Source organism: Miscanthus floridulus, chromosome 1 (genome assembly GCF_019320115.1).
Source record: "Miscanthus floridulus cultivar M001 chromosome 1, ASM1932011v1, whole genome shotgun sequence".
Lineage (NCBI taxonomy): Eukaryota > Viridiplantae > Streptophyta > Magnoliopsida > Poales > Poaceae > Miscanthus > Miscanthus floridulus.
The window spans coordinates 114,750,448-114,764,792 of record NC_089580.1 but is presented as its reverse complement, the minus strand read 5'-3'; the positions used below and the strand labels follow the sequence as shown (position 1 = coordinate 114,764,792).

Below are 14,345 nucleotides of genomic sequence, written 5' to 3'. Positions count from 1 at the left end.
AGCTAAAATACTGTTTCGGCTGATTGTTGTGAGGAAAAATATTGTTCTGCCTGAAAAACACTGTGCAGGTGAACAGTGTTTCATGAGTACGCTGGCTAGCCCAGCCCTAGCCGGCCAGCCAGCCGAACACTCGCACAGTGTCAGTGTAGGATAAAAACATAGAGGTACATGCGTCTTTCCTTCCCTTTGCTAAGTTTGTCTCGGGGCCCTGATTTGCATGAGGGAGTACCCTAGTATTTGTTTTTTTGTTTTGTTTCACTTAGCATATTCTAGCACAGGCAACCCAACAAGCGCTCTAATCAACCTGATTTTCTGGATTCAGTCAACCAAACAAGGGTTGTTTGCATTTGTGCAGTTGTCTAGCTGGAGCCTGGTTCCAGCCCCTCACCAGGCAACTAAACATGCTATAAGGGGGCTTTTGGTTGCCTGGTTGTTGACCAGCCAGGCTCCCCAAATGCAAGTTCGGGTGTTTGGTTGTTCGTATTGAGGTCTGAGCTTGGCTCTCCAGATGCAAAAGGCAGCCTAGAGCCTGGGGCTATCCAGATACGGATTTCATTTACGTTTCTGGTGAGCCAGGCTCGCATGGCGTGGCACAGGGTTCTGTTAACGATACTATTAGCATGTGATTAACATGTGTTAGATACATAATCTAAGGGATGAGATTTATGGTGGGCAGGAAGTTTTTTGGTGATAGATAATTTTCAATTTCTTCGCTCCTTTATAGTATAGATCAGTGTATTTTAAAATAGATTAAGATATTAAAAGTCCAATTGAAACTATTAGAGTGTAGTTACACAAGTTAAATATTATAAGCTCACTTGTTTTTTTTATTTTTATTTCATGCGATATGGCTTCATGCTGGCAAACAAACGTTATCTCTTCTCAGTCGGGTTCTATACATACAGACAACCAAACAACAATAGCTTGTATCTCCACAGCCTGGTTCCCAGATGCGAGCCAGGCTGCACTCACCAATGAACCAAACGCGCCCTAAGTGATTTTGGCTGCGGGCATATGGCATGTTCAAGGATAGGCTAGCTAGGCAAAAGGTAAGGTAAGAAAAATAAGAATGCTTGGTTTCCTTGATTGCCATTGTATCAGCCTCTATGCTTTTGATAAAACCAATGCCGAAGTTTAGCCTTAACATCTCTGCCTCATTAAAATATTCCATCAGGAAGTGTAGAATGGGAGCTCGATCCTTTGTATGGGAATCTGGCACCTTATGTTAAATCTTAACTATGCTTGTTTACTTAATTGCATCTTAGTTATTGTATGCTTTCGTGTGATATAAACCTAGGAGCTATTGGATACAACTATTCAATGTGCCTTCGTGTGATATCACAAAATAACACACCCTTTTGGGGTGTGCTGTGGTAATTGTTATAAAACTAGGTTTATATCGCAAAATATCACAAATGACCCTTTTGTGTGATATAAAACTAGAAAAACTACAACATATTTTGTGCTTGTGATAATTATTACAAAATTTGTGTGCATTGAGGTTTACTAACAATAGCCTTCCAACCATTTCCTTTGTTAAGGCTGTTGATGTCAATTGATGTTGAAGCTCGGCATTGTGGATCTGTTCTCGACTACCTCTTGATTTCATGACCTACTACTGTTAACTTTTTCGAGGTTGTTGATGCCACTTGATTCATGGATTGCCTCAATGTATCTCTTTTGTCAACACTCGATTTTGTGGACCATCGCTTCCAAGTAGTTGTCGGTGCTCAATTTGGCAGCTAGCTAGTAGCCTTAACTCAAAGAGGGAGAAGAATTGTTTTGATGAGCAGCCTTATTATTTGCATAGGAGAGGTGGTCTTTTTGGGAGGACCAGTTTTCCTAGCAAAGCAAAGGAATTTAGAGGTTTCAAATACCTCCTTGCTAAACAAGGGGGCAAAGATATAAGGATTATACTCCCTCCGTCTCAAGATAGAAGGCACGATTTGACTTGGTGCGGTCTTCGAGATCATACTTTAACTGTTAATTTATACTCTTATGTATATAATTAATGGTAACAACAAAAGTATCATTAGAAAGTAATTGTAAAGACAAATCTAATGTTACAACTATTGTACTATAAATTTTTTATATTATTAGACTAATTATTGGTCAAAGATAACGAAGTTTGAATTTTGAAATATGTGCATGCCTTATATCCTGAGACGGAGGGAGTAGGTCCTAAGGATGCAAAGTCAAAATAAGCGATAAAAATTGATGAAGAAGAAAGAAAAATCAAGGAAGATTCAGACAAACATGACCTAACTAGAAGATATGGTGAGGAGAAAGTAAAAACACCAGTTTTGTGTTGTTGAGAATAAAGGATAAAAGAACGAACTAGAAAGTCTGATGCTTCAAGAAACAAATGCACTAGAGTATTGCACAATAGAGTGTAACAATAGCAAAGTAAGGAAACAAAAGATAGAAAATGTAAGCATCGGAATATTGACCACAATGATGAATAGTGGCTAGGACCAATGTGTCTAAGGGTCCGTTTGGATGTAGATATTTAGGGAGCTAGAATTGAATTGGCTTCAATACCAAAGTAGCCATGGTATTGAAATGGACACAATTCGAATAATATTGTTTGGATGACCATTGAATTGGCTTATGAAATCTTAGGAAGTAGCTCAAATTCGATTTATGTTTGGATGCAAAAGCAGTGAATCGAAATGTTAGGGAAGCTTGACCCACATCCGGAGGACAAAGGACGGAGCCACCAGTAGGTCGCGCTATGTAACACCCTCGGTGTTACGCCTTAATCAAAATATTAAATCATGTCATGAGCATCATGTTTATGTATTATTGCATGTGGTAAATGAGAAATTAAATTTTATTGCACTAATTCTCAAATTGAGCTCTAATTTATTCTTTGTCCAAGTTGTCCTTCCAGCACGTCATCTCTCTCCACGTGAGAGCTCCATAGCGACAAAGTCAAATGATAAATTATTCTCATTCACTAATTATTAGCATACCACTTGGCAAGATTTTTATCTCCATCAATCTCGCGACGCGCCACTGTCATCTCTCGTTGTTCTAATTATCCCGTCTTTACTTCGCTTGCTAATCACCTCACAAAATTATCAGTGTACGACGCGCTGCCACGGCCATAGTGTGTCGCACACGCTACGCATTAATCTCAATCACAAGTTCGGCCGCTGAGCACGCCGCTCGCTCACTGCTCTGCAAACATGATGCACGCACCCTTTCCTCACGCCAGCCTGTAGCAGCAAGAGTTTCAACATGTCAGAAACAGTACCGGTGCAGATTTTCCTCACGCCGGACTGGAGCAGCGCAGATTTTCCAACCGGAGCACTGTAGCAGCGCAGAAACACTGTTCACTCATGAAAACACTGTTCACATGAGGCAAACACTGTATCTCCATAGAAACCACTGTTTATCCGAGCAAACACGTCGTTCCCGCGACGCTTTATTACCTTAAGCAAGCTAGTTTAGCCACTAACCTTACGACGCGTCGCTGTCGCGTCTTTGCTTCTCCATTCCTGCGTCTCCTATCTTTAAAAGGATACGCCGAGCTATCTCGCTCCGCTGCTCACTTGTTTCTTTCTCTCAAATCAAGTTCTTCTGTTCTTGCCCGAGAGAGCTGCGTCTATCGATTTCTCCCTGAGCTATACTCAGCTGAGGTAGCTAGTTTACAATTGATCTTCTTATTCTCTAATTTTTTCTTGACCTGTGGTCTCCTCAATTAATTCTTTGACCTGCATAAATGAACCAGCACCCCACCGCCAAGCACGTTTAGCCCCAAAGCCCACTCCAGTCCTGACGTGCTCGTAAGTCCAAGACCACTCAAAGTTCATCCTTGAATTAATTCTCTCATGACCAAAGACCACACCACCGCACACGGCACAGAGCCAGAGGACAACCCTGCCAACTCGTTTCGTGCTTCCAGACTACCTAACTTGTCATGACCACCCACAACCAGTGCTATATATGGTTCTGCTCTGCTCCACGCAGGGCAAGCAATTGCTAAGCTCCCTGGTGTCTCTCATCTTGCATTGCCTCCGCACATCGATCACCGTAGGAGGCACTTCATTCAATTCCGAGGTAGTTAGCCTACAAGAATTCCTTCATCCTCCTTCTCTATTATTTTCTTAACCCGCGGTCTCATCTAGTAATTCTAGACCCACAGTTATGTGCAAGTCAACAAGTTCAATTGCGTGATTAGCCTCCTCCAATAATATCATTTTCTTCATCTCTAGAGTTCATTTGAATTTATTTATTGATTGTGAAATAAATTTTGTTAGATTCCTAAATTCATGATCTATCTGTTAGTGTAATTAGTTCGTATAGTTCAGTGATACCTTTAGGGTTACTTTATTATTTTGAAATGCTTATTATGGTTATTTAGAGAATGAATTTTTATGATGCATGGTAGCTAGTGCACCTTGTTTTATTATATATATAGTAAATTGATATTAACAATAATGATGCCTTTAGTTGCTAAGATAATACATGAAATATTTTATACCTGTTTAGTGGGAATAATATGTAACTTTGCGTATTAGTCATTAGAGTTAGCTTAGTAGCTTGGTAGATGTATTCTTATTTTAAGAGTTGCGGTTGCCTATATATTAATTATTGCATCATCATCACTGCATGCATATAGAGGACGAGCCACTGGAGATTGTGACCTTCGGCGAGCAGGAGTATGATGAAGTCGTCGAAGAGTACGAGGAGATCCTCGTGCAGGCGGATGTTCCGGAGCCACCCGTCACTGACTTTGCTGACACCGCGCCTGCCCAAGGCAAGCCTCGGTGCATAACCCCTATTTTTAAATGATCACTGAATATATTTATATGATATGCATTTACGTTACAGGCATTTTATGGAAGCTAAATGCATAAATATATCCACCATGAGTCCTACTAGTACAGGTCGAGTAGCTGCTATGCTCAGGATGTCGGTAGCGTGAGTAACCTGTCGTTACTCGCAAATAGGTGATTAAACTATGATATCATGATGAAATAATGGAAAGGAAAATGGTGACCGGACAGGGATGTGGATTTGGTACTGGTGGGTGTGAGGGGTTGTGTCCTACGGCCAATAGGGCATAGCCCGGTTACACTTTTTCCATATCTGTGTCGATTAAGGACCGGTCATTGCATATGACTCTAGGCAAGTCACAGATTATTGTCCCGAGCACATACTTGGGTATGGGCGCAGGGAAGGCTTACTGCTCTCTTGTCGTAGATCCGGCCCTTTCCAGACCGACTGATGGAAAGAGGAGGTGGTGGAGGTCCTTGCACCGCACTGAGTCCGGGACTCAGAGGCGGGGGCTTTGAGTCCAAGTTTGGACGGAGACCTGGACACCCGGGACAGGAGAGTGGTGGGTTAGTCCTGCTTGTGCCTGGGGTACAAGCGGGACGTGTGTCTTCGGGGCACCTAACTGGGCACATTGATTCGTGAATCGCCGGGTTATCCGGTACGGCTTGTCTGCGGTTTAGCACCGTAGTAAGAACTGGAAGTGGAAAAAGAGAAGGAACAATATCGATTGCTCAACTCTTGCTTGAAAGTAGAACAGGTGCTTATATAGATTGACTAGATGAAAACTTAATACGGCTGATGATAATAATGTATCAATAAGGACTCACTATTAGTATTGCTTTTTGCTAAAAGAGAACCAGCAAACCATAAAGCCTAGCATATTCCTTGGAGTCGGGAAAGTATTTCCACTATCGGATAAGTCTTGCGAGTACATTATGTACTCAGGGTTTATTTACCCCTGTTGCAGGTGACGCTTGAGGAGTTCCTTGTGTGGAGGATCCATCTGGTGGGCTCAGACGGAATCCTCGTTATCTTATCGCTAGATGTTATCTTTTAATATTCCGCTGTTTATCATTCCGCACTCTGTATTTGGTATTGTAATAATGTACTTTTCAAGAAACTCTAATGTATGAGATAGACTTATGTTGTAACTCGTTTTCATTATTGGATCCTTGGGAAAAATGTGGATCTTTCGGGTTCTCCCTTGGGTGTGCCCGATGGATACCGCTCGCTGTAGCCTGCTTTCGGGGTGCTTAGTGTCTGGTGGAAGACGAGCGCCTCCGTAAGTGTGCTATTTCGGGCAGTTCTGCCACACGCTATCATGGAAGTACGAAACCTCGATGGCATGTATGTAAGTTGCGGAAGTACGGAACCCCGATGGCATGAGTACGGAACTCAGATCTCGCGGCGGAGCCTCGATGGCTGCTTTGGGCCGCTGGCCACGGGGAAGACGAAGACGAGCTCACGCCGCCGACCACGAGGAAGATGGGCTCGCGTCGCCACCTGCCTGGGGAAGATGGGCTCGCGCCGTCGCCGGCCACGGGGATGATGGGCTCACGTAGACGGCCACGGGGAAGACGAGCTCATGCCACCGCTGGCCATGGGGAAGACTGGCTCGCACCGCCACCGGCCATGGGGAAGATAGGCTCGTGCCGCCGCCGGCATCACGCGCTCGTGCCGCTGACCGCCTCGCGCGCTCGGGGATAAGGTGTCCGAGGATGAGTTCAATTCCACCCAATACAGAGGGGGAGAGCTTATGAGGGAGCACAGGCTTGATGAATACTGGTTGGCAATTGGGATGAATACCAATTCCGAATTCCAAACCATCCAAACAGCTATATTCAGAGATAGCCAATTCTAATTCCAAGCCCTGGATATCTACATCCAAACGGGCTGTAATGGATAGTGGAGGCAAAGTGTATATATCGGATGATCTGATTAGTACAAATGTGGTACACCAAATCAACCAGTGAGTGTAGTTATCTTCAGTTGTTAGGCAATGGTTGCTGGGGTTGTTGAGCCTATTATACCACAGCCCTTGGGCATTGAGATTGCAAGAGTCCATTAAAGACTAGATAAGTGATTCTACTTGAGAGTACATTCTAGCCACAAAATTGCTAAGTGGTCAATTCAAGGCAAAATATTAGCACATATGTTAAGTCCATTAGGGACTGGTTAGTGCTATTGGCCTAGGGGAGAGTGAGAGCTCTCGAGTTGTCGGTGATTCAAGGCATGTTTGTTGAACGACCTATTTGGCGTGGAGCATTGATGATATTTTTTTTGATGAGGAGACCCTTCCTTAGTGAAGAAGCTCTCTAGCTAGTGGACACAACATCAAGGTGACCTAAAACAAGGATGAGGTTATGCTTACCATTGTGGCGCTTGGCCTATTTATCTTGGTGGGAGCCTTTTGTGGTGAATCCAAGAACTTGATCCATAGAGACTTGATGGCTAGGAGCATATCCTTGGTGGAGCTCCATGGTAGATACTCAATGGACCAGGGTAGTGGATTATCTACCAATATCATGAGATAAATCTTTTGCCCCATGTGTTTGCACATCTCTTGCTCAAATTTGCTTGTCACATTTATATACAATGTTTGCTTATCTTGAGGCGACTCTTAAGGTCCAACTCTTGAGTGCAAAACTCTTTGAGGTGACTAAAAACACTAGGTAAACTTTAGTTGCACATTTATATAGAATGTTTGCCTATACATCTTGATGAGCAAAATTTGTAGAAGATCCTAGATTAGTTTTAAGTGACCCAATTCATCCCTCCCTCTCTTTGGTCATAAGAACATACACATGTTTATTTCAACACCTCGATGATTACCAATTATCTCATAGCACCTACATGCAGGGATGCGTGGGTTTTATTTGGAGTGGTGGCTAAAAATGGGAGATAAAAGGAGATAGATGTGGCGGTAGTTGAATGGCCGCCACGGAAGATGCGCGTGATGCCTTCTTCCCTCATTCTCTGTCGCCCCCATTCCACCTTTGACCCCTTTCTCCTTCTCCCTCCTCACTTAATCACCTGCAGGGAAAAGGAAAAGGTACACAATATTAATTCTACATATCTACCTGCAGAGCAGATTAATCAAGTTCATACGAATTCATGATTCAATTGGTTCTTCGTTGACTTGTTTGGGATTCATTTGGAGTTTTGTGCAGTAAATCTTTTTTTCACATGCATAGGCGTGCACTCAATTTGTGGTTTCGTTTCTTTCTTGAACATTAGTTTTCTAAGAGCTTAGGGATTTCCTTATGTGATCTCTAGCTCTTGTTGTTCATTTGTTTGTTCATGTCCTAACTCGTTCTACTTTGTATACATATGATTGTAATGCCTATGACAACATGTAGGGCATTACAAATTGTTATTTGGAGTAGGTTGTGAGTATTGCCTAATCGTCAATTTCATGAGAGCACATGTACACTCCATAAAGAAGTAACCATGCATTTCTCTTGTAATGTTGAAGCAATTCCTTTCATTACCTTTTCTTCAGTTGGCAACAAATTTGAGATGCAATAATCTAAAAACATTGTTGCACCTTGTGCCAGTTCATTGACCTGTAACATTTTCCCTCAATTTCGTCTTGCAGGGTGTCAGAGCACAACTAAGAGCTAAAAACTCTTAGCTATATATTTTAGCAATATATACATAGGTATAGCGCTTTTAGGTCAAGGGGGTGGAGTTCTCCCCATTTGCAGGAAGAGCTCCATCCTCCTCGGTCTACAAGATCAAACCAATAAATGGCCTCCACCCCACAGTCTTCGCCATCAAGGTCCAAGCAGTTGCCACCATCACAAGCATCAGCTTCGGCACCGAAATCATCTACAAACTCACCCTCGCCACCAAAGGGTGAATCGACTTCATCTCCTGCATCGAAATCATCGTCACTCTCACCGCCACCACCGAGAAAAAGTGCTAGTGCCTCTTCTAGCTCTAAAGATGGGAAGAAGAAGTCATCTTCGTCGTCATCGTCAGATAATACAAGCGCTGTGATCACCGGCGTGGTGCTGGGGGTGGTGGGCTTTGCCCTGTTGTTGTCCATCGTGGCGTGCGTGTGCTGCGCCAAGAAGAAGAAACGTCCGCCCCCAATGAACATGCCCTTCTACACCGACGAGAAAGGTGACGTCGATCGTGTACAATAATATAATCATGGCATAATAATAGTGTTATTGTTTGCTTGCTTATATATATGTTACACACAACTAATAAACTGTTGATTAATTGATGCATAAATGCAGGCAATGTGTATTACCCCAACGCTGGTCTGCCGCCCATGTGGCAGCAATATGGCAGCAACGGCAGCATCCCTCCTCCGCCGGGATGGCACCACGGCGGCGGGAACCCGCTGTCGCCATCACCGGGCTCGGTGGCGGCGCCCCTGAGCGGCGAGATGTACTCGTCCGGCCCCCACGGCCCTCCCCTCCCTCCACCTTCACCGAACGTGGCGCTGGGGTTCTCCAAGAGCTCCTTCTCGTACGAGGAGCTCGCGGCGGCGACGTCGGGCTTCTCGTCGGCGAACATGCTGGGGCAGGGCGGGTTCGGGTACGTGTACAAGGGCGTGCTCGCCGGCAGCGGGAAGGAGGTGGCGGTGAAGCAGCTCAAGTCCGGCAGCGGGCAGGGGGAGCGCGAGTTCCAGGCGGAGGTGGAGATCATCAGCCGCGTGCACCACCGCCACCTGGTGTCGCTCGTCGGCTACTGCATGGCCGGCAACCAGCGCATGCTCGTCTACGAGTTCGTGGCCAACAACACGCTGGAGCACCACCTGTATGCCAAGGACGGGCCCGTCATGGACTGGAACACCCGCATGAAGATCGCGCTCGGCTCCGCCAAGGGCCTCGCCTACCTCCACGAGGACTGCCATCCTCGGATCATCCACCGCGACATCAAGGCGGCCAACATCCTGCTGGACAACAACTTCGAGGCCATGGTGGCGGACTTCGGGCTGGCCAAGCTCACCACGGACACCAACACGCACGTGTCCACGCGCGTGATGGGCACCTTCGGCTACCTGGCGCCGGAGTACGCGTCCAGCGGGAAGCTCACGGACAGGTCGGACGTCTTCTCCTTCGGCGTCATGCTGCTGGAGCTGCTCACGGGGCGCCGCCCCATCGACACCACCAACTACATGGAGGACAGCCTCGTGGACTGGGCGCGCCCGCTGCTGGGCGCCGCGCTGGCGGGGGAGACGGGCTTCGCCGAGCTCGTCGACCCCCGCCTGGGAGGCGAGTACTCGGCCGTGGAGGTGGAGCGCTTGGCGGCCTGCGCCGCCGCCAGTACCCGCCACTCGGCCAAGCGCCGCCCCAAGATGAGCCAGATCGTGCGCGCGCTGGAGGGCGACGCGTCGCTGGAGGATCTGCACCAGGACGGCGTCAAGCCGGGGCAGAGCGTGCTCTTCTCCAGCGGTGGCTCCGACAACATCTCCCGCTTTAGGCAGATCGCCTTCGACAGCGGCGAGTACGGCGACTACACCTCGGACTACAGCACCGACTCCTCCGTCGGTGGCCGACCGCCGCGCAGGCCATGATTTGATTTATCAAAACTAACAACTTGCTAGAACAAATTAAAGCTACAGTCTACACATATATGTATATATATACACATATGCAAATTAGACTGAGCGAGGGAGATCGAGAGAGCTCTTATATTAACTAATTTGAGGGGGATCGATAGTTAAGCGATGGAAGCAAGCGATGATCAAGGCGATGAGGAGATGCATGGTTCATGTTATTGCTGCGCTTGTGATATAAACATGGATTTTACTGGACTGGATCCTCGATGGTTAAACGTATGCAGGATCGGAACTAGTACATGCACATACATAGAGCAAACGACCTTCCAGGATCATCAGGCACGAACAACCAAGTAGTCTAGGACTAGAATAGAATATATATTTTTCAGTGTTTTATTTAAATCTGTTTTTAAAGAATGTTTTATTTAAATCTTCGGTTAAGCCTCTTAGGAGTTGTCCTCATCAACACCTAAACACAACTATAGCCGGAGATATCTGCAGCTAAGTTATTTAGCTGTTTTTTCTAAAAAAATGAAATAGAAAACACACACGTAACCTTGGCATAATTTGATAACCATCACTAACGGATTCATAACCAGTTCACAAGAGTATATCACAGGCTAAAATATTCAAACATCAGTTTTATAGACCACAAGAGTACAACATCCAGAAAACAAACATAAACCATAGAGGTAAAGACAACATAAAGGTCATCAGTTGTTCTGGATACTAAAATACTTATATGACTGTATCTCTAAATATGAGGCAATAGTGCAGTCTTGATTTGTTCTTCTACTCATCAGACTCAGAGACATAGGAAGACTTATCAAAATCAGAAGAAGACTGCATTGGAATACTGCCATCACCATCTTCTGAGTCGGATGATGAAGCTTCAGGTTGCATTGGGACATCACACATCAAAGACTGCAGGCTCCTGAGTTTCTTCCTAGGGCGCACATGCCTTTTCCTTTTAGCTTGTACTTGTAATGTTGTGTGTTGCTGTGACTCTTGTGGTGCTTCATGCTGTGCACGTACATTGTTGTTCCATTTCACTTGGTAAAGGCACAATACAATAATGAGTTCATTATCATCGTCTGCTAGACTACCACAACATCATCTACTTCCTTCTTTACAAGATCTCTGCCCTCGTTCTCTCTCTTATTCCCGAACATAGATTTAAATTTAACAAACATAAGATCTCTGATCCATTCATGAAATAGCATGTTGCGCTTCTTTGTATGAACCTATAAGTCAAGAAGTGAACACAAGGTCGTAGGTCAGATTTAAAATCCATGAACAAGCATTATAATTCAAAATAGATAGCACACACACAAAGTTGCAGGTCACAATTTTCAGTGAACATAAGGCTGCAGGTCAGATTTAAAATCCATGAACAAGCATTATAACTCAAAATAAAATCAAAATAGATAGTATGCACACAAAGCTGCAGGTTACAATTTTCTTTGGGGCTTAAGCGTTTTTACCCTTGTTTTTAAGCGAAATGGTGATTTTACTCTCGTTTTTTTAACTTTGTGATTTTACCTCTACTTTTTCAAAATGAAGGGAGACTCTACCCCTGGTCTTTTAAGCCCCTGTAACGGTGTTAACTTTTGGACAAAAAGGACAACTTTGCTCATGCGTTTTTACCCCTATTTTATTATGCTATTTGTGTTTTTACCCTTGTTTTAGATCAGCAAGTTGATATTCTGTATACAGATTTTTTAGAAAAAATCGACAGCATTTCTGCTGACAATCCATATAAATAGAATTTAATATCACACAACAAATTAATTTCACACATATTGCATTAATGGCAACAAACCAAATCCATATAACATGCCATCACAGTACCATATTAGATGCCAACATAGTGGTCCAAATAACATGTCAAACACCAACATAGAGGTCCAAATAACATGTGAAACACCAAATGACATGTGAAACAAAAGTAGGAACTACTAGTGAGTTTTCTAGACAACTAGTAGTGAGCTACATATCAAGCATTGAAATCCAACAAAGTAGCAAGCCACCCAGAAGTTGCTCCTGTCCCGCTTCTTCCTGTTCCCCTTCCTGAAGCACTTGCACTTTGTATGAAAAAGGAACATAATTATGTTAGTAAAGTTACTAAAATATGTAGTAAAAAGAAGCAAAGGTGCCATGCCTTACTTTGTCTCATTTCTGGCCTCTCCTGACCCTCTTCCCCTTTCTCTTCCCTTTCCCCTTCCCCTTCCCCTCCCCCTTCCTCTTCCCCTTCTGCTTCCTGTACTCTTGCACTTAACAAGAATAGAGTAAAAGCAAGTTAATATAGGTGGCAACGCTGAAATTTGCTAGAAAAATAGTAACGAATAGCAGCCATGAATCACATACATTGTCTCATTGTTGTCCTCTGCTGAACCCCTTCCTCTTCCCCTTCCCCTTCCAGTTACAGTACCACTTGCACTAGCACTTGTACTTGCACTAAATGTTCGTTCGAAGAATTGTTAGTACAAGTAAATATGAATAATTGGGCTAAATAAATGGAATTGGACAACAATGCATGTATGACTCACATTGGGTCATTGCTTCCTTGTCCTGATCCATCTTGTGGTGTTGACTGCCTCCTCTTTTGACTAGTTGTAGCACCTCCTTGGTAAGTCTTGGCTGTATGGCCTAGTTCATTGCATTCCGAACACATCTTTCTTTTCTCGCTAGTGCCAACTTCATTAAATGGCTTGATCCTAGATTTTCTTGGCGTCCCAGGTTTCCTCCTCAATTTGGGTTTGTTGATTTTGTAGCCTAAGTCAACATGGGACCATTGATTTTTGGATGTTATTGGATTAAATTTACTTGCATATGCCTTTCTATACCTATCAACAGAGAAGTATTCATGGACAAATTCATCCATTTGTAGCTCCCTACTGATCTTTGCAATGAAAGTCAAAGCATAGCTGCATGGTTTTCTAGTCACTTGCCAAGCCCGACAGCTACAAGTCTTTTCCTCCAAGTTGACTTCATGCTTGAATCTATTCACAGTTACTTCAGCTTTTCCAGACCCACATACGAGAACCTCATGATCTTTGATAGTCTTCGTTTTAGCGTTCAAATCATTGATAATAGCTGGGATTATAATGCCTGACATATTACTACCACTCTTGGACCTCAAAACAAACTTCTCAATGATCATTTGTCTAATATGGTCAAGCATTTCTACAATATGGAAGTTCTTAGTTTTTGACACCCAACTATTAAAAGACTCAGAGAGGTTGTTATTGATGTAATCTACCTTGCAGTCTTCACTGAATTTGCTTCTACTCCACACATATGGATGGTTTTCATCCAACCATTCAATGGCTTTAGGATCCTTCTCCTCTATTTTCCTAATGAAGTAGTTGAACTTTGAAATTATGAAGCGCTTGGTAGCACACCACATATTCTTGCCATAAAGATCACCACTGTAACTTTTCTTCATGTTCTTCCACAAGTGCCTCATACATTCTCTATGCTCTACTCCAGGATACACATCTGCCACAGCCAATTCTATTCCCTTTACAACATCTGTGCTAAGGACCAAGCCTGTATGAACATTGAACTATGCCATAAAATGTTACAAACTTGAAATTTATAAAATAGAGTTAGAACTAGGGAACGTGTATACCTAGAGGAGTACCGATAGCCTTCTTCACATTAATGACAAACCAAGTCCAACTTTCCTTAGACTCGGTCTCAATCACTGCATATGCTACTGGGAACAACCAGTTATAACCATCCACTGCAACAGCTGATGCCAACTGACATCTCACCCTCCCTGTCAAGTGTGTTGCATCCATTGCAATATATGGTCTACACCCTTGCAAGAAGCCATCTTTGCATGGTTTAAGAGCAATAAAGAACCTAAAAAAACACACATCACCATTGTGCTCTTCAGTCTCTAGCTCCACAACACTACTAGGTACTGATCTCAGAAATTTAGCTTGATTAGTAGGCAACAAATCATAACTTTCATCCCATTTGCCATAAATCATGTCAAGTGCTCTCAAGTTCCCTCTAGCAACTCTGTCATATG

At 43.9% G+C, this 14,345-nt stretch overlaps 1 protein-coding gene across 1 annotated transcript; it reads left to right on the top strand.

The window, feature by feature from the left end:
* Nucleotides 1–7,727: 7,727 nt before the first annotated feature.
* LOC136491349 (proline-rich receptor-like protein kinase PERK7) lies at nt 7,728–10,552 on the top strand. The gene is made up of 3 exons (XM_066487625.1): nt 7,728–7,837; nt 8,384–8,913; nt 9,033–10,552. The coding sequence occupies exons 2-3, from the start codon at nt 8,535–8,537 to the stop codon at nt 10,316–10,318; spliced, it is 1,665 nt and encodes a 554-aa protein (XP_066343722.1). The 5' UTR covers nt 7,728–7,837; nt 8,384–8,534; the 3' UTR covers nt 10,319–10,552.
* The last annotated feature ends 3,793 nt before the right edge of the window (nt 10,553–14,345 follow it).